Here is a 26281-nt window from a genome sequence, read left to right as displayed (position 1 = left end):
CAGCCACCGTAGCTGGATGCCCTCAGCCTGTCACAGCCCAGTCCTGTGGAAGCAGACACATGTCATGGAGTGATTTGGGTTGGAAAGGACCTTAAAGCTCATCCAGTTCCAAACCCTGCCACGGGCAGGGACACCTTCCACTAGAGCAGGTTGCTCCAAGCCCCTGTGTCCAACCTGGCCTTGAACACTGCCAGGGATGGGGCAGCCACAGCTTCTCTGGGCAGCATTAGGGGTGTCCAAGGCACAAGAGGATAAAGCACTGCTGCCTTTGATTGTACCACACGGGGCCCACCCGGGCACGGCCCCCTGCCCACAGCAGGCCGGGAACAGACTTTAAGCTTAGTACCTCAGCCGCCCTTACACCTGGGCCGTGCCTATGGTGCAACAGAGCCTGAGGAGAAGGGGCAGGGCCGCTGCGGGACACGAAGCCGCCTTTGTCCGCGCCCGCCCCGCGCCATGGCCGCGGCCCGCCCCGAGGCGGGAAGGCAAACCCCGCCCCTGAGCCCGGCAACAACCTCTCCCTCCCGCCCGCCCTCCTTCCCATTGGCTGCGCCGCCCTCTACGTCACGAACCAGCCCGCAGCTGAGTGGCTGCGGCATGGATGGAGGCGGGAGGAAAGTCAAACCCCCGCCGGTGGTTGGGGGGGCGCCGCTTCCGCAGCTGCGCGCTGCGGGGCTCCGGTGCGGTCACCGGCCGCGGGGACCCGCCGCTCCCCGGCCCCGCCGCTCACAGGGGCGGGCCGAGCGGGCGCCTCAGGCGGCGGTGCGGGTTGCCTCGGCCCGGTGCGGGTGTCTCCGGTCTCCGCTGAACGGGCCAGGATGAGCGGTGAGGACGGGAACGAGGAGTTCTACCGGCAGCTGCAGCTCCAGCAGCAGTACGACGCCAAGCCCGAGCCCGGCGGCGAGGGCGAGTCCGAGTCCGACCCCTTCACCTACGTGGACCCGGCCGATGGAGCTGCCTACGAGTGGGACCGGGAGAAGAAGGCCTGGTTCCCCAAGGTGGGTGCGGCGCGGCCTCCCCGCCGGGCCGCGGCCCGCTCCCTCCCGCCGCCGTCCCCCCGTGGCGTGCCCAGGATTCCCCGCGGAGGGGTGGGAGTGAGGAACGGCTGATGCGGGGCCTCCACCACGGAGCTGTCTCGCTCGTCTGGCTCAGCTAAATGTGTCTGTTGCTAAATCTGTAGTGCTGGAAGTCTGGTTTTTATAGGCAGAACCCACGGCAGCGCTGCCTCCGTCTGTAACCTCCCGGCTGCTCGCTGCTCTTGTGTTGTGAGGAGCTGTAGGTTGGGTTTTCTCCTTGGCTGGGGGGCTGTGGAGCTGCTGGGGCCTGGCATAAGGTCACAGTTACATCTATGGGCATCAGTGAATCGGTTCTGCCTTTGATATGTTTGGGTTTCTTTATCGCTGGAGCTGTGGTGATCATAGAATCATAGACTCACAGAATGGGTTGGAAAGGGCTTTAAGATCATCTAGTTCCAACCCCTGATCTTTGTCTTTCTGTGAACTAGCCTGTTACAAGGTATGAATGAAAATGGAGCAGTATATTCCTCTTCTATTATTATCTGAAAACGATGCATGTGTAGAGATATCTCCTTCCCTCTCCTTAGATCTTGAAAAATAAGTGTTGTTCAGAATGGTTAACGGTGGAAGGGACCTTAAAGATCTAGTTCCAGAATCCAGTTCCAGATGTAGTTTAAAGGCCTTCCAGGGAATGGAAATACATTACAGTTTTTCATCTTGATTTTGTTACTAAACACTTCAGTATAAAAAATGAACTTACTGTAACAACCTGGTTCTTCAAGGTGCGAGGGAACGTAGATGTAAGGTGTTGAGCCAATCTGCTGATCTATGAGTGATATAATAGATTTGTTACTAATACCAATGAACAAGGGCAGTTACTTAATTTAGAAGTTTTAAGACATTTTATAGCATATGCTTGATAAATGCGCCAGTTCTTATTTGGGACTCTGAGTTCATTGCAGTTCAGGGAATGTGAGTGAGAATGAAGCCTGTAGTGCCAGGTTTACATGTGTGTAAACCTAGTGAGGTGTCCGTGTAGCAGATGGCTTACGGAGGGATAAAAACATGTGGAAAATCCAGACTCACCAAGTGGAGCAGTGGGGAACTGAGTACCCCTGGCTCTCTGTGGAGGACTTTATCCAGTGAGCACAGTAACTTTGCATAGAGTCAGAATGGTTTGGGTTGGAAGGGGCCTTAAAGATCATCTAGTTCCAACCTCCCTGTTCCTTCCCCTCTTTTTTATCTCTTCTTCTCAGGCCTTTCCCAAGTGCCTTTCCTATCTCAAATTCCTCTCACGGAGAGGAGATAATGTTAAGGGTTGGACAGGTTATATAGGAACAGCAAAGTTTATTAGTGGACATGATGTATAGTAGAAGTTGATGAAGAGTCGTTGTGAAGCACTATGTGTCATAGATCCATCAATGGAGCTAGATGTGTTATCTCGGGTTACTTCATTTTGCTGATGATTATACAACAGAATGTTTTATCAAAATAGACTTAAGAGACTGCAGGAGCTAAAAGTTGGAGTCCTATCTCTGCTCCATGAGCAGTAATAAAATCCCTTACCTCTGTTCTCTGACAAAAGATTGAAATAGTCTGACTGGTCTAAATAAGCATCATCTCCAGACTAGTATTGCACTGCTGCTCTGCTTTGGGAATAGAGCTGAACTTCTACTACAGCTGATCTAAAAGCAGTGCGAAAAGTTAATGGCATTCACTGTCAACATTCCTCAGGAAAGATTGGAGACAGTCAAATATTTACCAAAAGTGATGGCAACTTCATGTATTATTTAATGATTTTTCTTTCAATGGTACTATATGGATGGATACCAACTTCTTCTAATCGTTCACAGATATAGCGCAAAATCACATGTTGAATTCATCTGTCTTCCTTCAGCACTTGCTATGAAAAACCACACTGGATGTCATCTGGAAGCGCAGGGTATCTGTTCTTCATTTGGTTAATCTATTCCTTTCCATTTCAGTGTGACCAGTAGTTAATTACATGCCAGCATGTCCCTCAGTATTGTATTTCTTTTCCTGTAAGCTTAATTGCCCCAAACTGTCCAGCTGCGGAGATAGAACTGGTCTCTTTCTCTGATGTTCTCCACCAGAACTGGATTGAAGCCCCAAGTAAGAAATTCTGTGAGTGCTTGTTTTCCATGTGACATAAGTTCCAATAAAAGCCTTTCTACATATATAAATTCCTTTATGCCTGCAAAAACACATTTTCAATTGAAGTAGTTAGCATACATGGTAGGATGATAGCATATTATGGGAAAAAAAGTCTCTGTTACTGACTGGCAAAATTTGTCAGTCCATGGTAGATAATATGCTTAGGATAAATGGGGCTTTACATGAGGTTGTGGTTCCCCACTGAAGTTGAGAAATAATACTGCTGCAGGAAGGTGCTTAGTTGTTGCAGGTTTAATCACTAATTCATCAGTAGGTTCTCTGATGAACATGAATAATATTGTTCACCAGAAACTTTAAAAGCTTCTTAAATCTCTTGATTTCATCAACTGGGAAACGAAGGCTTTGCTAAGATTGCTAGTGTCAAGTATAATGAACTCGGTTAGAGCGCAAGAGCCTTCTTTTCTCCACTAAAAGTGAAGAGCTCTTTTTCTCTTGACATTATGTCATGTCTGTAAAAGGAGCCAAAAGCTTAGAGTCGAAACATCAAGCGTCAAATCAGTATGGCAGATACAAGCTTGCATCATTATCGTTGGCACCTACTTCTCTCTGTTGTGCCACTCTTACAATAGCTCAGTGACAGTAAGTTTTGTTCCCTGTTGATACAGATGAAGCAAGTGCAGCACAGGTCAGGATTAGGTACCGTTTTCAAAGGTTAAGGCTCAGCTTTGGGAATAAATCATTTCAGTGTGTGTAACTTCACAGTGCAGTGATCTTGCAAAAGCAGCTATGATGTATTATCTCTTTCCATGTTATTGCTAATGGTTAGTATTAAAATCTGCCTGGCTGGAAATACTGGGTGTAATTTATGGGGTGTTTTTGGTTTTGGTCTGTGCAAGATAGATATTCACTACTGTTGTATTATGTCCAAATACAGTCTCTAGAAAGGAGCAAGAGAGTTATTTATCAATTAGTAGGATACAGAGTGTACACCCTTACAAACAGTGTGTTCAGATACGTCTGGAAGTGCAGTATTTATTGCCTATCAACACAAACATATTTCATCAGAGAAAATGTTTCTATGAAAAGGCAGATGCCTACGAATGTCAGTCATTCATCATCTGTGGAGAAGTTGTTGGCTCACTATCAGTGTCACTTTATCTCTTCCACATGGTCTGGAGTGCTTGGTTTCTGTCCTTCACGTAAATCCAATTCAGCCAAGCAGAAAACTTCGCTTGAAAAAAGGCAGAACTTGTGAAATGTTTGCTTAAAAACTTTGTGTGCTGTATGGAATTCGTATGTCAGTGTAGTTCAGGTAATGCCTGAGCTGGTTGTTCTTGTGGCTTTACAAAGATGATTTCAAATACTGTTACTTTCTGTGCTGACAGATTAAAAACTGACCATCCTCTACCTACCATTAAACCCCTTACAAACCTGAATTTGTAGTTCTTCAAACATTTGGATTCACTTTCCTAATTTCTTTTCAGATAACAGAAGATTTCCTGGCAACGTATCATGCCAACTATGGCTTCAATGCAGACGATACAGACAGCTCATCTGCTTCTGGCACAGCAACTGAAAGTAAGCAACCAGTAAGTTCTAAGACATCAGGAACACAACCATCAGCAAATGAGAAAGGACCACAGCAAACAGATGCAAAGCAAAAAGCAGAAAAACGGAAGCTTGAGCCAGGTAAGTGACAAAGGGTTTCCCTCTGTGTAGGCTGCAGCTTATATAGTACTGACTGGAAACGGGCAACTGTTTGGTGTTCCGTGTGCAGCAAAGATATGGGTTGTTCTGAAAGTTTCCAGAATGGCTTTAAAATTGTGTGGTACTTCACAGGTGTCCTCCTGAGCCCATATACATGGTGGAAAAAAGGCAAATTAAGGCATGTTCAGAGCTTTTTCCATTAGAAGCAGAAAAAGAAATCAGATGGAATGGGAACATCAGTGTGTGCTCCCATGTTTAATATATTGGCATAACTGAATTAAAACTCTTTGTTTTTAGGATGGTTTCATGTTGAAGAAGATAGAAACACAAACGTTTATGTGACTGGTAAGTAATACTGTTTCTTTACATAGTTTGAGCTAAAGATAATAAGAGACTCATGTATGTCTCACTGACTTCTAATACTATCTAGTCAGTCTGCCACTTGCAAGTTAATTAACCTTATGTTTCTGAATGTATAATGTCTTTGTGACCTTTAAATTGCAGATGTGGGAAAGTTAATATAAGGGACATACTCCATGCTTTTATCTTTTAAATGTGATATTCTGGGAGCTATTATTATTCTGGGAGATATTAGTGTCAGCCAAGACACTAATTTCTTTCAAGTAAGCTACCACCAAGAAGAACGGTTTCTGTGAGCATCTAAGGAATAGGATAATGAGAACAAGTTTATAATAAGATAGTGCATTGATTATATGCATCACTGAATATTTTAATACCTAAAAGGGATGACAAGAAAGCTGGAGAGGGGCTTTGGATAAGGGCCTGTAGGGACAGGACAAGGGGAATGGCTTTAACCTGCCAGAGGGGAGACTGAGATGAGCTCTGAGGCAGAAGCTCTTCCCTGTGAGGGTGCTGAGGCGCTGGCACAGGGTGCCCAGAGAAGCTGTGGCTGCCCCATCCCTGGCAGTGTTCAAGGCCAGGTTGGACACAGGGGCTTGGAGCAACCTGCTCTAGTGGAAGGTGTCCCTGCCCGTGGCAGGGGCTTGGAGCTGGATGAGCTTTAAGGTCTCTTCCAACACAAACCAGTCTGGGATTCTATTTTTGCTTGATTTAATAAATACATCGTTAAATTATTAGGTAAGAAGGAGGAAATAGCACGGACCAAAAAAAAAGATGCAAATAGAATGAGCAGTAAATGGGGAAGCTCAGATGAAACTATTTGTGCATTTACTGTGGTATTTTTCTCCCTGTTCTGGATGTCAGGTGCTATCTTTAGGTGCATACACAAAGGTACATTTGGTGGTTCTGAGCTGTCATAAAAATACACACACTTAAATTGTCAAAAATCCTCATCCAGGCCAGACTAGCATGGAATGTGCTCATAATTTTATCCATTTTGGTTTTTTCTCTTGTCCTCAATTCAAAGTCCAGATTTTAAAAACTCCATACATTATCAGCTCCTTTTCTTGTTAAATTTGTGGATGAAGAAAAATAGTCATCTGGTTATAGGTTGGGTGGTTATTTTGTCTCTAGAGGTGCAGTAGAACTTGAAACTCGGGCATTATAGTTATGCTAGCATAGGCCATTGTGTCCACTGCAGTGTCAGTATAGTGTACAACACTACAGCTCTAGGTGTGTGTATTGGGGAGCACAATGATGTTACTGTATGTTCCACCTATTAAAAAGTAGAAGGATTATCAAAACACTAGTAGGAAGTAATGTTTTAAAAGTAATACCACAAATACTTGTCCCAAAGGCAGTTGTTTCTTATGGTGTATGTAAAGCTTTGTCCTTGAGATCTTTCATTTAAATAAATACTGTGGGGTTTTTGTTCTGGTGAGGTTTTAAAAAGCAATTGAACATACTGAAGCCTTCTGTTTGAATCGATTTTGCAGGTTTACCTCCAGACATTACAAAAGATGAATTTATACAAGTCATGTCAAAATGTGGCATCATTATGCGAGATCCTCAGACAGAAGAACACAAAATCAAATTGTACAAAGATAAGGAAGGAAATCTTAAAGGAGATGGTCTGTGTTGCTATCTAAAGGTCAGTGGTGCACTGCCATGCAGTTCTCCTTCCCATTGAAGATACTTATGACCACTGTTTCAGAATCATACTCAGAAGATTCTACATCTTATGATTTAAGGGTCTGTTTTACAGATTTATTTCAGAAATGCCACTTACCTGCTTTTGCTCGTCATTCGTTTCCTCTTAATTCATCCCTACCCTACCCCTGGAAATGTCCATAATACCTGCTGAACATGTCTCTACATGTTCCTATCTTGGGTGCTACTGATTATGGGATGAAATGAAGGACTTCTTAACCTTTTACTTTGAAAATCTGCCACTATATGGTGAAGAATACAAAAATAATGAGACAGGGAGAAACATAATGTAATCCCATAGCTGAGTAAATACTGGTTGAGAACTGGTTAGGTTCAGAACTGTTCTTGCATTCTGTATTAACCTATAGAAGTTCAGGCTGCAGGACTGTTTCTTTCATGTGTTTTATTTGTGAATAATCTGGAAAGTCACTGCTTGCACGTGCAATGTGCTTTAATGCTGCAGAAAGCACCAGGCAGTGCTAAAGCAGCTGCATTGTAGTCTCTGCTATTTCTGTACTTTTAGTAGTTGGGGCTCTTGAGTCCACAGGTATAAAGACAGTCTCCATTTTAAAGGACTTCATCAGCTTGCTTAAGCACTGCAGATTAACTTCTATGACATATTTGAATGAAATGTATGCAGTTGCTTTTGGGAGCATTAATCTGCTTGTCCTGAAACCAGGACATTGCTATAACAGTGGTGAAGAAATACTGGGTTTTGATAAAGAAAGCATTGCCAGCTAGCTGCATGTCAAGAGCCTTGGAAGAGATATGGCATTATGGTTTAGAGTGACAGGAAATTGATTCTTAGCACAATATTCTGAACTAAATGTGATTGGAATAATTTGACTGTGCTACGTGCTTTAAAGCTTGTGCTCTGTTTCATCTTCAAATAGAGAGAATCAGTTCAACTTGCACTGAGACTTCTGGATGAGGCAGAAATTAGAGGCTATAAATTGCATGTGGAAGTTGCAAAGTTTCAACTGAAGGGGGAGTATGATGCAAGCAAAAAGAAGAAGAAATGTAAAGACTACAAGAAGAAGTTGTCTCAACAGCAGAAGTTTGTATTTCTTATTTCAGTAAAATATTGCTTGAATTCTAAGGCTATTAGTAAAGAGCTGCTTTCTTTGGAATGCAATGCTAAGAGTTATGCAGAAAGTGAAGTCTCACCTGAGCAAACTAGATTAAAAAATACCCATTTGAAGGGGAGGAACTCCTAAATTAAATGTTGACATAATGATTGACACATTAACATCCTATATAGGGAACCAAGGTCCTTGCAGATCTAGAAGAAAGCATTACAACTCCAGGGAGGTAAAAGTTGTTGGGTTTTTAGCTCAGTGTGTGAGAGTGTGCAAGGCCTGACATGGTATTTGGACTTTTAGGAGGTAAAAACACTCTGTCCACATTGTTTCTAACCATACTTTACTACTTGCAAGGGGCAAGAGATGCTGGCTTCCATAGGAGCAAATACTAAAATATATGTTTATATATATTTAGGTTACATATAAGGAAGAAGTTCTTCCCTGTGAGGGTGCTGAGGCGCTGGCACAGGGTGCCCAGAGAAGCTGTGGCTGCCCCATCCCTGGCAGTGTTCAAGGCCAGGTTGGACACAGGGGCTTGGAGCAACCTGCTCTAGTGGAAGGTGTCCCTGCCCGTGGCAGGGGTTGGAACTGGAGGAGCTTTAAGGTCCCTTCCAACACAAACCAGTCTGGGATTCTATGAATAATTTATATTCATTCCTCTGTGAACATTTAAGTACCTTAAAACCTCAACTGCTTTGTAGAAGTGATAAAACTGGATGCTTAACTGCTTTTTTCAGAAGAATAACTTAACTCTGTGTCAAAATACGTGTTTTAGTTGCTGTATTTCAAGAAATTAATGATTTTTTTCCAACAAATACTTGTAGAAACTGAAGAGAGCCGCAACAATATCTTCTTACTGTTGCTTCATTTCATTAGACAGCTGGATTGGAGGCCGGAGAAGAAAGATGGTGCAACTCGGATGCGACATGAACGCATCGTTATTATCAGGAATATGTTCCACCCAAAGGACTTTGAGGTAGGAAGGTGCAGTTTGCTGCTGTAGGTTGTGCTGTTGTTGTTAATGTTGAACTTTCTGCTCTAAGAATTTCAGCAGATCTCATCTAAGCAGATGAGAGCAAAATTAAACTTAGTTTGGGCAGGTTTTTTTCCTGTGCCAAGCATCTGCTTGAAATTCATTCATCTATTTCCAAAAAGCAAGAAAAAAGAGGTTGGTATGGCTGTGTTTTTTCAAGTTGGCCTTTTTCACTGTGTGTATAGTGACAGTACTCTCTGGGATGGAAAGAGGAGTAACCAGTATGTTAGAAGGGAGAAACTGGCACAAAATAACCTTATTAATAAGTAGCGTTTATTAAATTCACATAAGGGCTGTCTGCCAATTCCCAAGTGGCTTTGAAAAGACAGCATCACAAGACTAAATTGATGAACTTTTAATAGATGGGAGATGTCTTCCATCGGCGATCGAGCCAAAATAATGCTGAGAGAAGAAAGTGTTTCTGTTGAATTTAAGCTGTGTGATTGCATTGCAGGAGGATCCCTTAGTGCTAAATGAAATCAGAGAAGATCTGCGGACAGAGTGTGAAAAGTTTGGTCAAGTAAAGAAGGTTCTTATATTTGATGTAGGTATTTTTTTACATGTTGTGTTGGCACAATGTTTAAATGTGCAAAACGTTCAGGATTCTTTAAATATGAGTGGAGCATTTAATTGGTTTGTGTCTTTGTTTTATGGAAACTTGACCTAATCTTTCAGTATTTTAAAATCAGCTGTTTTGGAAATGAGTTTCTATTCTATTTCACCCAATGTGAAGGCAAACTTTAACTCTTCCCAATAACTTGGATATATGTCACAAGTCTGAAAGTTTATAAATCCATTTATTTGTAGCTGAAGTAGCTGAAACGGTTGTCTTCTGTGTTCAGAAAGTCTGTTCTGCCTGCAAATAGAACAAGATGCATAAACTTGCAAACCGGATTTTCCAAACACGATTCTGTATCATTAGGATGGAGCTGTATCCAGGTTGATTTTGTAACACAGGCTAAAAGATGTTGGATAAATTCACTACTTAAACTATTAAACCAAAGTTGTCTCTCCTTACAGCGACACCCTGATGGCGTGGCTTCTGTGTCCTTCAAAGAACCTACAGAAGCTGATCTGTGCAAGCTGACTCTAAATGGAAGGTGGTTTGGTGGCCGTCAGCTCAGTGCTGAAACATGGGATGGTGTAACGGATTATCAGGTAGCCTTTCATGGTCCTATTTTATCAAATACTTCTTCCAAACTGCAAACCTGTTTCAATTTGAGAAGTGCTCGGTGTTCTCAGCCCCATACTCTTCCCCTACCCTGCCTTGCTTCTCCTTTACTGCTAGTGTGTCTCCAAAAATTCATCCTTAATTATTCAGTTTAGCAAAAATGTGAAGGACCTGTTTGATGCTAAAAATGGTGTGTTGGAGATGTCATCCTAGAGGATCAGTCACTGCATGTACTGCATGTACAGATCACTAGTTCACAGTCAGCAGGGCTTGAGATACCGCTGCAGTATAAATGTTTGTATAACTTTGTGTAAATATTCATTGTTACAGGAATGACTTAGTAATGATGTGTATAAACTTACCTTTAATAGGTGGAGGAGACTGCAAGAGAAAGGGAAGAAAGGCTCAAGGTGTGGGGATCATTCCTAGAGGATCCTGATGCAAAGGAGCAGCAAACGGCATCTGATTCGGATTCTGCAACAAGTAGTGTTAAACTGCCTGAGGGCAGACAATCTTCAAATGTTAATGACACATCTAAGGAGGATGTAAATGCTGAAGCCCAGAAGAGGGAGAATAATGGTGAGGGCATTAATGAAGATGGTGCTCCCTCTACAGACAGCAGCCTTGCAGGCAGTGATGTTGAAGCAGATACATAACATCTTTAATGCTTTCTGAAAGCATGGGTTTTAGGGTGATGTTTGAGTTTGTCCCTTTCTTCAGGGTGACTGCAGACAATATTCATATGAATATATGCATATTAGAATGTCATCAACTGTGTGCTTTGAAGTTTTCATTAAAAGCAGTATTTAATCAGGTTCTAAAAGTTTGTATTAATTGGCTGTTCAGGTAAGGTAACTCAAGTTGCCAAGAATGCAGTAAAACTCATCAGGCTTCTTTTGTTCTAACTATGCTTGTCAGTGTTTCATGATGTAAGTGTAGAATATGTTCCAACCCTTAAGTTTATGTAACTATATGTAACTGAAGTAATGCAAAGCTATTACAAGATTTGTGGATTATACTGCTAATTTTCCTGTAGCCCTTGGAACTCAGTATCTTACCCTTAACTTCTTTTCCAGAGTGCTCTGGATCATTTGATGGAACAGATGCTGTGATACAGTACAGGGTGAATGCATTGGATATGCCTTAAGTAGTGAATGATAAGAGTAGTACCAAGTAACAAACTTAAAGGAAGTGGAAAACAATTTTGCCATAGCCAACATAAGGCAAACTGAGTGAAGATAGATAATTAAATCACAGCATTCAGTAAATGACATTTTATTTCCCCTCTTTTGATTTTCAGTTGATGCTTAGATCTTCTGTTGAGGCTGGAATTAGTCAAGGAGGCTAGAAATGCACGAGCACACACATTCTAGGCCATAGTGAAATAAGACTGATCTTAAACTCTCATGGTCTGTATGCAGTAGGTATGCAAAATAGGCTTTTGATTGATGTGTTGACTTTGTTTAGTTTTTGCTTTAACATTAGAGTAAAAGCTTTCATTGAACTTCGTTAGATTGGTGAGTTCTCTTCAGTGTTTTGCTTTAGCTCTTCAGAGTGGGAATGATCTCCCATATTTCATAAAATTTAAAGGCTTTTGGCAACTTGAACTACAGTTTGTTGTGCAAAAGTTAGAATACTTGAAAATGTGCTTTCAAATACTATTCTTTTCTATGGAAAAAGCAAATGCTTAGCCCTCTTAGAAATATTCCCAAACGCAGGATTTAGGAGACATTCTAACTTTAGATATCTTAGTAAAAATAACTTGATGGGGGAGAGACATTTTGGGCATAGTCATTCTTAGTTTAAAATCCCATTATTTTGATACCTAAGGGTAAAAGAAGATGGATTTAGGCACCAAACAATTAAAACATTGGTGCTAAATTCCTAGCATGTTCTTTATAGGGATGGTGACAAGTGTGCATTTTTAAGGAGGATATTTTGAGGTTTTTTTTTAATTCATATTGGATTAATATGAATGAAAGAATGAATATGAATATACAAGAACCCATAGATGCTAATTCTTGTCTTTCCACCCTCAAGTATTCAGAATACTCTGAAAATTGGTGTGTTCAAACTTTGTGCTCAGAGATTCCCATCTATGTTCTTTCTCAGAAGTCTGTATGATATTTTAAGTTTGGTTTGTTCTCTTGGTTTTGGGTTTTGGTTTTGGTTTTCTTCTTGTTCTTGTTTTAATATGTAATCAATACATATGGGTAGCTATGCCAACCAGAGCATCTAAATTAACACTTGCCACTGAGGATATGAATTGCATCTTTTCATGACAAAATACCTGGTCTTACAACAGAGATGATATTTGAATTCAGGATTTAAAAGCCTGGGGGCTTATTATAAGCTGGTATGATGAATTTCCAACATTGGGTTACATTCTAAAGAAGAGTTGTGACTGTTGCCAGCTAAGAAAGTCCATTTTCTCATCTTTACAAGTGTGAATTTCAGCAAAGCAGGTATTTTGAACAATTCAGGGCATCTGAAGTACTGCCTGGTTTGTATTGCACCCAGTGGCATATTCACGTTACATCTCTGGGTTGTGTTGCTTCTGCCTTAGTTATTTTTATTAGTAATAAGCCCCACAGACCTTTGAGGGCTGGAAGTTTCTGCATATGAAGAGTGTGATGTAGTGTGGTGGGTATTGCTTTCAGTGCTCCTTTTTTGCCTTCCAGCTTCTAGACTCCAGGCTTTAGATCTGTTGCTCTTGTGTTTTGTTAGGGGTTTTTTTGAGAGCCTAGTCATATAACACTCTACACAGTTAAATCACTTGTTTTCCAGTGGAATTGCAACAGGTACAGGGAAACTTACTGACAAATGTATAAAATTGTACAGTCCTATGAAGCCTTATCATGGTATCAGATATGAAAATAAGGTTAGTGTTAGTGTTTGAAACAAGACTTTGGATAATAAAGAACCATTCTATGTGCAGTAACCTTCCTCTCTCCAAATTTGATGTACAAATTCGATTGGCTTCCTTCAAAAGTCCAACGTGGTGGTAGTGTTCTCACCGTGTCCTCTAGCCCTCCCACTGAAGTAGAGCACCCACTCAGACCGAGACCAAATGCTTTCCTGTTAACTAGGATTTGTAAGGAAATAAAAGCTCTTTTTCCATGCAGATATGTTGTTCTGAAGTGGTATTACACTCAAACAGGTATTTTCCTTTTGTCTACCTCTGTTATTCCCCAGTAAAATGTAAAAATCTATTTTTCTAAACTATTCATTAAGTTCTTGAGGCATTTATTAGTCTATGGAGAAGTTAATGCAGCTCTGACTTTCTTTTCAGCACACTCATTGAGACCAAATTCTTCTGATGTTGCCCTGTTTTTTAAGTGATGCCAAGTTTTATAAATCTGAACCTGAATTAAACATTTTCACAAAATACTATTTTGAAGTATGATTATGGGAACCTTGTATTATAGAACAGTGATGGTTAATACCAAACTTGAACAAATCTGAAGCTGAACAAGCTGAGTTGCTTTTTAAACTTACATTTTTCTGGCTGAGCAGCAGCAGAAATGAATTGGGAAGAAGTGGAAATCCCAATACAATTTTCCCTATATTCCTTAATTAAAAGTGCTTTCTAATGACTTGCCTTGCTCATGAGAAGGGACAAAATCAATCTTTTTGCTCAGTTTCTCCTTTTCCTTAGTCTCCATTCCAGTGTTCCAGTGTACTGCATGTTCCTTCATCCCGAGGATGATGGTGAGAGGTTCGTTTTAAGGAAAGCTGTCTCCTTCCCTCTGTATATCCTGATAACAGTAACTAGCAGCACCTTGAACCAAAACTGGTGTTGCTCAGTTTTGAACTACAGAAATAGCTGTTTCCGCTAATTCACACAGTGTAACAAAATGGATGGGAAGCCACCTAAGTATAACAGCAGGAAAAGAGTATTAAGCGATGCTTCAGCATAATTCAGCAGAGAGAATCACTTTCTTCACCATGTCATACAAAATCAGTTGCTTAGCTTCAACATGTAGTAGTAGTTGGCTTTCCGGTGCTATTTAGTGGTTTGCTGGTGAGGGAACTGTACAGTTACAAGTATGAGAGGAGCATGGCCAAGGTAGACATCTGGGAACGAAAAGGCACATAAGTTGTAGCAGGTTCTCGAATGTTCCTGTCCAGCTGTAAAGAGAGAATTAGTTTCATTTTGCATCAAAATGTTTTATCTGTTTTCTCCTGCTGACTTTTTGAATTACTTCTTTTTTTAATTGAATTTCAGTCCCTTGTACAACTTACTGTTTGTATAAGGATTGCAATTCACTTAAAATCCTTAGGATGGTAAATGCAGTGCATTTTAGCTAAGACATGTCCTAGACGTTATTCAGTTAAGGCTAACCTCTATTTACACCCCCAAATCCTTAGCTTCAGTCACTTGAGGAAACTTAAAGGTATTGGATGCTTACTAGAAACCCATACTTACCTTTAAATATGCCAGGAAAATGGATATTCAACCCCTGAATTCTTGACCTGTGTAACCCAAATGAATTCTAAATAAACCCCACCATATCTACAGATGTAAACTGGATTTTAAAGTCGTCTTTTTCTTTCTGAATGTGAGGAAACATACTGCAGTATGAGACATGAATTCTGGACGTTGTGGGCTTGTGTTGATTTGACTTGTGTGTATTTTAGTGCTCATTATACAAGGCTTGAAGTCTTCCTGTGAGGAGGCTCTGAAAGTTCTGTAAACTATTTATAGGATTACAAACTCCTTTGCAGCAAATTGGGTTTGTTTTTTGCTCATTCTGTAACATGAAAGTCTATTGTTAGATTAAACTGTTCAAGAAGTTGACTTGGAATTTTTCTGACAGGTTTTTTTTTCTTTCCATAAATTGCTCATTTTCATTTATCCTTTAGAAAACCAGCACTTAAATCATCTTGGAGTAATATCAACCTGTGAGAGCATCTGAGAATCCCTTGATTTGTCTTCAATTTTGTTTCTTAAAGGGGTTGTGTTTTATACTACCTTTTTAATAAACAAACTCATGAACAAAACAAGTCTTTTCTCATTAGTTTTGAGATCATGTATTTGTCTTTTTTTCCCCTCAGTCAAAGGTACCATCGCATTTGGTGCACAGTGACTTCAGTTTATTAAAGCCTGGGTGTTAACATGCCAGAGCTTCCCGACTGGAGGCCAGTACATGTGTTGCTGGAACTGTAAGTGTTCATGATAGCAGCCTTCCAGGGTCTGAAGGGGCCTACAAGGATGCTGGAGGGGGACTCTTCGTCAGGGAGTGTAGTGATAGGACAAGGGGTGATGGGTTCAAACTGAAACAGGGGAAGTTCAGGTTAGATATAAGGAAGAAGTTGTTCCCTGTGAGGGTGCTGAGGCGCTGGCACAGGGTGCCCAGAGAAGCTGTGGCTGCCCCATCCCTGGCAGTGTTCAAGGCCAGGCTGGAGAGAGCCTTGGGCAACATGGTCTATGTTGAGGGTTGGAACCTATGGCAGGGGGTTGGAACTGGATGATCTTAAGGTCCTTTCCAACCCAAACTATTCTGTGATTCTATGGTGGGACATGGTATTTGCTCCCTCTGTATGGCTCTTTTATTAGACTTCAGTCTGGATTGCTGTGTGAACGGATCCTGAGTGAAGATAGAAGGAGCAGGAGGAACATCTGCAGACACCGTAGTTACAGGTGATATTGTGGAATTTGGGGGTTTTCTTTGTTAAGGACAAGCAGAATTTCAATTTTTGTTCTCAGAAATTAAGATTTTAATGGTTTTTTTTCTTCAAGGCTTGACACAGAGCGCTTAAAAGCTCTGGAAATTGGTTGGTTTAGTTCCTATACTACAAAGGAACAGGGATGATAATCCCATTTTCACCCAATAGTTCTTTGAGGTGCTCACCTATGAGCTTTCAACTGATGCCATCCGATACACAAGTGCTTTAACTTAGAGGGAATTATTAAACGAGGCCTTGAAAAGCTTTAGCGGAAGAAATCTTATGTGTGAAACAGTTTAGATTGATTCAAAGAATGAATGATGAAGATGTTAAGGGCGCTTGGCCCTGCTGATAGATGGAATCCAGCCTGTCTCACAGTGGAAATGTGCTTATGCAAAGCGTGTGTCAATAAAAGCACCATCCCAGGAAATCTTCGAGCCTCATGGTTAAGTTCTGGGAGATGGCAGAGGGCGGATTCATGTGTGTTTAGGCAGAGGGAATAGGGTTGTGCTCCTCTACTTTCTGGGTGAGTAAACAAACTCTTAAGCTACTGCATGAAAGACATAATGTTTCTACCAGTTTGGTGACTCTCAATCCCTGATGTATTTTTCCATCTGAGACTGGCAGATTTCACCCTGATTCAGCATTTACAAGACCTAAATGGTCTGACAAGAAACCTGGAGAGGGGCTTTGGACAAGGGCCTGTAGGGACAGGCCAAGGGGAATGGCTTTAACCTGCCAGAGGGGAGACTGAGATGAGCTCTGAGGCAGAAGCTCTTCCCTGTGAGGGTGCTGAGGCGCTGGCACAGGGTGCCCAGAGAAGCTGTGGCTGCCCCATCCCTGGCAGTGTTCAAGGCCAGGTTGGACACAGGGGCTTGGAGCAACCTGCTCTAGTGGAAGGTGTCCCTGCCCGTGGCAGGGGTTAGAACTGGGTAAGATTTAAGGTCCCTTCCAACACAAACCATTTCATGATTTCTTGAATGGCTGCAATTGGGTAACTTTGGTAAACTTCCTGCAGAAAATCCTCAAACTCTCTCTTTCTTGCTACAGCCCCTGCAGAACAAGGAGGACGTTTTTATTTTCTGAAGATTTCTTCAGTCATTTAAACAGATCCAGCAAAAAGGAGAATGAGAATTGGTTATCCCGTTTATCTGGGATGGAGACAAGGTGATCTTTTCCTTCTTGTGGACATTTGTAGTTACTTAATATGCTGTAACCTGGCATAGGAAAGTTCTTTCTGATCCTGGCCAAGTTTGGTTCTCTGCCATGACTTATTTATCGTCTTAGTGTAAACTCTTCTGAAGTCCAGACGCTGTCTTCTTTATTGTGTACACATTGTCATAAAAAAACAACCCCTGCTTACAGTCCTGTTTTCCTCATTCCTGAAACCTCCTAACCCGGTTGACTCGTTGGAGTGCATTTCATGCATTCTTAGCAGATGGGCTGAAGGAAACGCCTAGTTCACTCGCAGCTAGAGGCTAGAAAGCATGTAAGGAGTTCATGAACGCTGCTTGTCTCCTCCTGCAGTCACTGCAGAGTGCACTTAGCCTGCTGGGGGAAGGATCCCAAACTGCTGGACACAGCATGAGCATCCCACATCTGGAAAACCCCACTGGTGTGACACCGCTTCTGACAGTGAGTTAAGGTAGGAGAATTCAGTGATCATTTCAACTTGTGTTCACTGACTTTCCCAAATGTTCACTTATTTGAAAGCTACTTGAGGAAAGCGAATGTCTGTTTGTTAAATTATTGCTCAATACTTGGGAAGTGGAAAGTTTTTGTATTTTATTTATGCCCATACCTGGCAGTGTTCAAGACCCGGTTGGACACAGGGGCTTAGAGCAACCTGCTCTAGTGGAAGGTGTCCCTGCCTGTGGCAGGGGGTAGGAACTGGATAAGCTTTAAGGTCTTTTCAACCCAAACCAGTCTGTGGCTCTATAATTCAGTTTTAAAGCTGTTTTGGGCTGCATGAAATAGAGAACTGAGTTCCCTGTCTGATGCTACAGTGATGGGAAATTAATGTTACTAGCAAGGGTGAGGAACTCACAATTCACACACATGGAACAGCTGCTACACAGCAGTAAACAGCACTACAGCAGCTTACAGTTAATGCCACAAGCAAGTTAAGCATGTTAATAAAGTGGTACAAACACCAAATGGCTGCCTTGCACTGAGTGAGGAACAGAAAAAATAGACCTTTGGGCCACAGCTAATGCTTCCTAAAGTTTATGTTGCTGTGTAGTGGTGGAGCAGCATAGGAAGAGCTGGTTTGCTCCTTGCTGTTGAGATGGCCTCATGTACTATTTCTTAGGCCGTATGGTCGCTGATGACTTTGCCAAGCTTTTGCTGCTTGGGTTAGAACTTACAATGGCAAGTGCTGGCCTCCAGCTGAGCAACCAGAGAGTTTCTTAACCTAAACAGTGGGTTGCTTTCTGAAACAAGACTGGAAAAGTGTGTCTCTCCCTGTGCTTGAAGTTCTTCCGTTTGTTTGGCTGGGTTGTGCTAGTTCCTGCTCCCCTTATGGGCCTTGGGAAGGTGCCTGTAAATCAGGAGGAAGGGTTTCTGGTTTAAGTTTTCTCTGATTGGTAAAGTTGCATCAGTTTTAAAGGTCTGAAAGATTGTCTTCTGAATCAGACAACTGTTAGAGCATTCCTTTGCATTTCCTAACTGGTGACCAACCTGTGTGTGTCCCATCCTCACCAGTGTGTCTAAGTGGACTGGAGGCTGGAGTAGGAAAGGATGCAAGAAGGGTAAAGCAACAGAAATTCTAACATGAGGACTGAGGAACTACTGAGTTCCTCATAAATGGGTGGTTGATGACAGGGGTTAGTGCTAGCTGAGGAAGGGTCTGTGAAGGGGGGAGAGGTAACAAGCAAAACTGGACCTAGAAGCAAATGATAAACATGGACAAGAGGTTTGTAGATGAAGGCTTAAGCATAAAAAGGGGCATAGATTATGTTGGGTAACCTCAATCCTTGTATTTCTTAATGTCTGAATACTTGGCTTTGCAGCCTGAACAATCTTTTCATGCGTAAGAAATACTAAGAGACCATTTGGAGGCAGCCTTTGCAGATACTTCATAGTACCCTTTGAGACACAGATGAGCACAAGTTTATTAGAAGCTTCTGAGGATTGGGGCGGGGGGGGTTATGATTAGAAAAGAAATCAGATAAAGGTATTGGAATAGGTTAAGCAATGCTGCGTATTGCAGGGGTAGTTAGATGGAAACACAACTCTAATGACTCACCAGGTTTTGTGTGATACAACTGGCTATTGACCAAAGGTTTCCCCGGTCTCTGGAGCATAACAGCCTCCTTGCTACCAAGGTAAAGCAGTTATGCTGTGTGGTGTGATGAGCTGACAGCGAGACTGGAAAATGGCATAGAAACAGCAGGCACTTCTCCCTGCATTCACAGCCTGAGCACTGCTACATATGAATTTGATTACAGCAGAATGCCTGCTCTCTGGTTGTAGAACTCACTCCCCTGCGGCCAGAAACCACAGAGATGCATATAAACCATGCTTGTCCAGGGCAGGCAGTGACGTTCCTTATCCTACTCTCGCCATATTGGGCAGCAGGGATTTTGTAAGGAGAACAAAAAGGAGTCTTAGAGTCTTCTGCTGACTTCCTGCAAACTATTTTAGCATAATTCTTGCCTTAAATCCATAAGTTCTGGTTGAGCTACAGTGTATGTTCTAGCAGTCTTGGTGTGTGGTTTAGCAGTCTCGCTACTGAAGTTTTAAGCAACTTGACAGATCCACCATGTTCCTCAGTAAGTTGTTTCAAACAAAAAAGAGGTTTTGTTTGGTTTGTTGGGGGTTTTTTACTTGAATTTGCAGTAATTTGAATTTCCAATAATTTAATCTGTCTTTTTCAATTAGGTGAAGCAACTCCTCTCAGACATCTCATTGTGGAAGCCTGTGCTGGCAGTGCTCAAGGTACTTTGAACTTTACCTTATCTAAAGTTGTTATTATTTTAAGCTCTAATGAGTATTTTTTCTTCTTTAATGTTTTATTTCACTCTGACAATATGTTATTTGAACAATGCAGAAACCAGAATTGGACAAAGCAATCCTTCCAGAGAGGAATCCCAGAGGAAGGAATCCTCCTGGAGAGGGACGCCTCATCAGGGACTGTAGTGATAGGACAAGGGGTGATGGTTTAAACTGAAACAGGGGAAGTTCAGGTTAGATATAAGGCAGAAGCTCTTCCCTGTGAGGGTGCTGAGGCGCTGGCACAGGGTGCCCAGAGAAGCTGTGGCTGCCCCATCCCTGGCAGTGTTCAAGGCCAGGTTGGACACAGGGGCTTGGAGCAACCTGCTCTAGTGGAAGGTGTCCCTGTCCGTGATGGGGGGTTGGAACTGGATGATCTTAAGGTCCTTTCCAACCCAAACTATTCCATGATTCTATAAGTTCACCCTGAACATCCAGGACTAATGTAACCTCTGAATTATTTGTGTAAGTGCTTCAGATCTTTCAGTATAGTTCCATCCTCAGGGCATATTTGTGCAGTGCTAGGTCCTAAGCACGGGGCTATAAAGGCAGGGTGAGAAATGACAGCATTTTATTCCTCAATAGAGCCAATGCTGTGGCACTGGCAGGTAACTCATACAAGAGTGCAATCTGTCAGGCTCTTTGCATCTCTGAGCCATTCACTGCTTTCAAAATGCAGTATCCTTTACTAAGGTTGCATATTGTACAGTTATATCAAACTTAGAGCTCACCACCAAAAGATCCTGTATTGAGCAAGTTAAAGACGTACTGGACTCACTTTGGTTGGGAAAAATGCACTCCCATCACAATTCTGGAAAGTTTAGTACATATTTATTGAAAGGTTTCTCCTTTCGTTTTATACTTCGAGTATTTCATATGAGAAGCGTATAATAAGGAAATCAGTGAAGAAAAGGTGTGCGGAATAAGCAGAAACCCGGATAAAGAATCTCATCTTACTAGTAACAGTTGGTCTGGCCCTACCAGTTTCAAGAGGAAGATGGGCTCACCGCTGACTGTGCACTTTAAGCTGAACAGTATGTCTTTGACTGCTCTGGTTTTCTTTGGCAGGGGCTGGTGCTTATTGAAAATGGAAGAAACAAGGAAGCTCTCTCCAAAGCCGTGTAAAAGCAAAGAACCTGTGAAAACAGAATGGGGGGCTCAGAGTGTTGTATTTACCTATTTCCAAGGGGATATTAACAGTGTGGTGGATGAACATTTTTCAAGAGCCCTAAGCAATGCCAAGAACCCACAAGACCTGAGCACAAAGCACAAGGACGAGACTGTTGTCCTGAAGAACGGTGAGCTGCTTCCCATGCCTAAGCGTGGCGTTAGACAGGGGGGACTGGCTTTCACTAAGAGTTTAAGATGCAATATGCTTACATTTGGAACCATGTACAAACAGAAAGCAAGAAAAGCTTGCAAAGCCCTGGATTATATAGCTGGGACTTCCTGAGTAAATCCCTGTGATTGCTGGGGTGCTTCCCAAGCTGTCCATGGGCCTGTTGGCAGGACTGGGTCCTCATTTTCCAGCCAAGTGTCTCCATCACAGTCAGATGCATTAAGTGCAGTATGATTTTATTTGTTATAATCTATTTGTCTAAGCTTGCAATGGTTAAAAAACTGCCTATGCACATGGCCTGTAAGAAAACACATGTAATAGTTATTTGGAAGTATTGGTGGTGGTTTAGTCTGCTTTTAGCATGAGTTTGTGGTTGATTTTGAAGACAAGCAGCACTATGGAGAATATATATTTATATAAAATGAATATGCAGTTTGGTAGTGTTCCCTTAGAAGGCCATTGGAATTTGCCTTGGGGCAAAAGTAAGAATCGATGAGACTTCAGATGCTTTCTTTCTCTTTTAAGTAGATAGCATGTCTCCCCATCAGTGGAATTTCTCTTCACATTGCTCCAAAACATATCCATCATCTTCTGCACCAAGCATGTCAAATTCGGGTCTGAATTTTGCTGCTGCTGGTCTGGCAGGCCAGTACCAGCCACCAGCTCTGCGGAGTCATCCAACCCAACCTGCAGACTTATGGCCTTTCCCTTCGATTGGGACTCCCAGTCTTCCCAGTTCGGTATATCATCATGCCTTGCCTGACCTGCACGTGGGAGATGAACCCATCTCTGACAGGAAATACGGTTCTCTTCTTGGTCTTCTGCAACAGGAAAAGTGCTTAACATCCATGCAGGAATGTACCATGAAGCAACACTCAAGTTCTGCTTGTATGGCTGGACCTGCTAGGTTACAAAATATAAGTCAAAGTTCAGCTCCTGGGGGAGGTAAGGAAATACTATCACTTTGTTCTTTGATGGCATCTTATGGAAAGAGACAAAATAATACAGTCTGTGGTTCCTCAGGCTCTCAAACAGGAGCCATCTTCAGCCCAGCTCATAGCAATGTTTTGCAATAGATAGGCCAGGATGTGTCCTGTGGTACTTGGGAGTGATTAGCTCCGTAGTGTGGCTTCATCAGAAACTATGCATTGCCCACTTGCACAATATTGTACCTCCTGGCTTACATTAGCGAGCTATTTGAAGTGAATATAAACATTATTCACAGTGCTATGGGGGTCAGGGATGGGGTGGCCAGGTAAGAGCCCAGAGCAGCCTACATTACTGTGTAGGGTGTTGTAGCTGGGAGGATTTTGGTTACTGGAGCGGGACTCTTCATCAGGGACTGTAGCAATAGGGCAAGGGGTGATGGGTTCAAACTGAAACAGGGGAAGCTCAGGTTAGATGTAAGGAAGTTCTTCCCTGTGAGGGTGCTGAGGCGCTGGCACAGGGTGCCCAGAGAAGCTGTGGCTGCCCCATCCCTGGCAGTGTTCAAGGCCAGGTTGGACACAGGGGCTTGGAGCAACCTGCTCTAGTGGAAGGTGTCCCTGCCCATGGCAGGGGTTAGAACTGGATGAGCTTTAAGGTCCCTTCAACACAAACCATTCTATGGTTATATGATGAGGATAAAGGGGTTTCCAGGTTGGCCTTGCCATGTTTCCCAGCTAATTGCTGCCTGCCATGAAGCACTGCTGCCCTGCTGGCAAAGGCAGAGCTTGCCCTCTGCAGTAGATCTCCCAGAGCTAACACAATTCACACACCAGTAATTATTATTGCTTGTTTGTTGTTAACAATGAGCAGGAATCCCAATCCCAGGTACTACCAGCACACAGAAGAAAGGTGGCTGGTGACTGAAGTCCATTTCCTGGGATTTTACATCCCTACACACTGCTCTGGTGGATAAAATTACTCACAGCTCTCCTGTGAGTAATTTCTGCCTTTGAGAAGCCTTTTGCGATCAAGCTTCCTGGTGCCCTGTTAGGGGAGGCCTGCATTGCAGTTCCTGGGCGTTACCCACGTACATAGCTTGGCACTGGCTTCCAAGAAAAAGGGTTGTGAAACTGTTTAGGGAGTCTGCTGGAAAAACACAGCGTGTCCTATCTGGTGCTGCTAGATGGAGAGGAGCAGGCATGTGAGGAAGCAATCCCAAGTCTTAGCGTTTGAAAAACAGCCAGCTGTGAAATAGCTGCTGGTTACCCCGTTTCTAATCTGCATCAGCAGGAATTTGGCAGAACATGAGCTAAAAACTGCTGTTTCCATCTGCAGGCAGGCTTATCCACAGGTCCTCTTCTGAGGCTACAGCAAAGCTCTGGAGTTACAATGACCCCAGCTATAGGTGTTTTGCTAACCCATTCATCTGGAGTGTCTAATGTCTGTCTGGAATACACATTCTTCTGCTCATGCTACATAGATTTAGCTGAGGCTGGTTGTGTGTGTTGCATAGGCACCCACCCTAGGCTTTTTGCAGCTAGTTAATGGCAGTCCAGTTACTTTAAAGAGACTCTGAACATCTAGGATTTAATTTAAGAACAGGGTTAGGTGCCCTCTTCCCCCAAGGGGGCAATGTGAGCCTATCAAGGCTTGGGAGCCCAAGGAACAGGCTTCTCCAAAGAAGGATATGTTTCGTGAAGCTAGTGTTGGGATCAAAAAGGGAAGCAATGCTAACAACAGGGGAAGGAAATTAAACAGCTCGATGTCCCCCAACCATCATAGAATGGTTTGGGTTGGAAAGGACCTTAAGATCATCTCGTGCCACCCCCCCTGCCATGGGCAGGGATGCCTCGCACTCATCAGTTAAAGCCTTTTCCTTCAGGATGCTTCCAGGGCCTTTCTGACCATTCAGGGAGCCTCACAGCACTCTGTGTGTAACAGCACACGTGCTTATCCAGCAACCCCAAAGGAACAGATAGGAAACGGCTGAGCCCGTGTTCACAAGGAGGCTTTGGCAAGCCCCTGGGATCTGTGCATTTGTCAGGCTGTGGGAGTCCCTGTTTCTTGGCTCTCTCTGTTCAGTACACTTCTCCTTACGCTGTGTCATGTATAAGAACAGCTGATATTTATATTTATGGGAGTGTATATTGCTGTGCCAGCCAGCACAGAGTTCCCCAGCACCTGCGCTATAGGCTGGGCTGCAAAAGCACAAGGTTTCTTTAGGAACTGCTGTCTGCTGCTAGCTCTGTGGTGAATCTCTGCTCATCTCCAGTGTTTTCTGTTTTTTTAAGAGAGGAAACCAAGCTCTTACCAAGGCTCAGAGAATCCCAGTGGAAGCCACGCCAGTGCAGGTGAGTACTGGAGCCAGCAGGTTTGGAACAAATCCATGCTCGCCTGTGAATGATACCTTGCTGACACATGCAGAATTCAAGATGCTTCCTTGCTTGTTTCCAGGCTCTATTTCCAAAGCTTGTTTTCCCTCAGATAGACACACCACCTCCCATAACTACTTATTTCACATTCTGTTAAATAAGATATATGATTTTCTAACCCCATCTACTGTAGTTCTTGTGGTTCTACCATCAATGTGCCTCTTCACAATGCCTGTTTTACACTGTCTGTCCCAGTTTCAGACCCCAAAAAGACAGGACACCACTTGCAGTGTACCTCAAGCAGCCAGTTCAGGCTGAGGTCCCTGTTGGACCTGTGCGCTCACATTATTGCAGCTTTCACGAGCAAATCCACCACTCTCCTGGGAGAATCGTTTAAAGAAATGACTTCCAAAGTATTCAGACTTCCATGTATTTCTTTGTTCAGACTGTGTGTCCTGCTTTAACTGAACACTGTGTTATACCCCGATGTTGGTTCTTTGGTGTGCAATGTTCTGGGCATACTTTGGAGGGCTCATTCTGGTTGTTCTCCTAAGGGCCATCTTGCATCAGACTCAAGGGTGCAATTTTGCTTGCACCACCTCTGCAGAGATTGCACGGACTGTGTTTGACTGCCCTGATCCTGCTGTGTCTTTCAGGCATTCAGATCCATGACAGAAGACGAGATCTGTACTTTTAGCAGTTGGATGGTTCTCCTTTATTCTGAAAGAGGAAGTTCTTGCTGTGAACTCTTACTCTTTGCAACTGTGAATCAAGAAGTGAACTGCAGCTATTCCATGCTTTCTCTCTCCGTTGGAAGGATACATGTGCTATTTACTATTTGGGGAGTGAAAAATCATCTTTTTCTATTCAGTAAATAATTTCTAATAGCTGTGGGATTAAACCTGACTTGTTGTTGTGAAGAAATAGTGTCTACTGAAGGTTTTTCATGTAGCCCTCTTGAAAAGACTCTTAGCACTTTTTAATCTGTGTATTCATTTACCATCTCTTGATAAGATGAGATCAATGTTGTCAATCACTGTTATCAATGCAGTTGCTAACTGGTAAGTGCAGGGATGCAGTTTGAATTTGCATATGCAGATGAATATGGCATATATATCTATGAATGAATATGCAGATGAATTTGGCATAAATTCAGTGCTGCAGGTTCTTAGCTTGATTTGATACCTCCATATTGTTTAAAATAGTCTTAGGCCAGGGGCAAGAGACTTCAGGACAACCACGGGTCATGCTCATGTTTTGGAAGTACAGTGATTTGTAACCATACTTGCAATTCACAGGGGCATTCTTCAGAAACTATGTAATATGCATATGCCCAAAGGCTCTGTTTTGCCTTCTCATAATGTATAAACCATCCTCTAGAAAACAGTGAATTAACACTAAATCTGGGAGGAAATCTGGATCCTCATTGGGTGCAATTAAAATACCCTCGAGCAAAAGCTGAAGGGAGGAATGTTCTATTTTCCCAGCCTCTCTGCAGGAATAAGAGCTTCTTCCTCTAAATAAACCTGACCAAGCAGAAATCAGATCCCTTCGTCACTTCACCGCTTGTGACCTGGTGTTCAGGTCTGTGTATGTTCAGGTAAGCACTAAGAGAGACTGCTCAGCCTTTGTTGTAAATCCTAAGGCTAAAGATTTGGGTTTAAATTCTCCTTCTCTGTTAGCTATACATTAGTATAAAGCTTTTTCTGACAGCTCTATGCAGTTGCTTATGGAAATTTGACCTTTGAGATCTTAGGCTTGTGAT

General features: G+C 42.7%; 2 protein-coding genes across 5 annotated transcripts; both read left to right on the top strand.

Annotated features, from left to right (window-relative positions):
- The first annotated feature begins 645 nt into the window (after positions 1-645).
- HTATSF1 (HIV-1 Tat specific factor 1) lies at positions 646-17447 on the top strand. 3 transcript variants are annotated; one of them, XM_030497450.2, is made up of 10 exons: positions 646-998; positions 4637-4841; positions 5157-5204; positions 6716-6870; positions 7823-7986; positions 8888-8987; positions 9499-9588; positions 10065-10202; positions 10587-10794; positions 17413-17447. In XM_030497450.2, the coding sequence occupies exons 1-10, from the start codon at positions 819-821 to the stop codon at positions 17430-17432; spliced, it is 1308 nt and encodes a 435-aa protein (XP_030353310.1). In that variant the 5' UTR covers positions 646-818; the 3' UTR covers positions 17433-17447. The 3 variants fall into 3 exon arrangements, with proteins under 3 accessions (XP_030353310.1, XP_030353308.1, XP_030353307.1); XM_030497448.2 differs by lacking the exon at positions 17413-17447 and adding an exon at positions 11292-14740; XM_030497447.2 differs by lacking the exon at positions 17413-17447 and having other exon boundaries at positions 10587-14740.
- Positions 17448-19102: 1655 nt separating this feature from the next.
- VGLL1 (vestigial like family member 1) lies at positions 19103-25440 on the top strand. Of its 2 annotated transcripts, XM_030497453.1 has the most exons (6): positions 19103-19211; positions 19768-19824; positions 20947-21176; positions 21746-22162; positions 24436-24495; positions 25173-25440. In XM_030497453.1, the coding sequence occupies exons 3-6, from the start codon at positions 20966-20968 to the stop codon at positions 25211-25213; spliced, it is 729 nt and encodes a 242-aa protein (XP_030353313.1). In that variant the 5' UTR covers positions 19103-19211; positions 19768-19824; positions 20947-20965; the 3' UTR covers positions 25214-25440. The 2 variants fall into 2 exon arrangements, with proteins under 2 accessions (XP_030353313.1, XP_030353312.1); XM_030497452.1 differs by lacking the exon at positions 19103-19211 and having other exon boundaries at positions 19700-19824; positions 21743-22162.
- Positions 25441-26281: the final 841 nt, after the last annotated feature.

Source organism: Strigops habroptila, chromosome 9 (assembly GCF_004027225.2).
Source record: "Strigops habroptila isolate Jane chromosome 9, bStrHab1.2.pri, whole genome shotgun sequence".
In the NCBI taxonomy this organism is placed as follows: Eukaryota; Metazoa; Chordata; class Aves; order Psittaciformes; family Psittacidae; genus Strigops; species Strigops habroptila.
The sequence above is the reverse complement of the archived record's forward strand: the minus strand, read 5'-3'. Positions and strand labels throughout refer to the sequence as shown.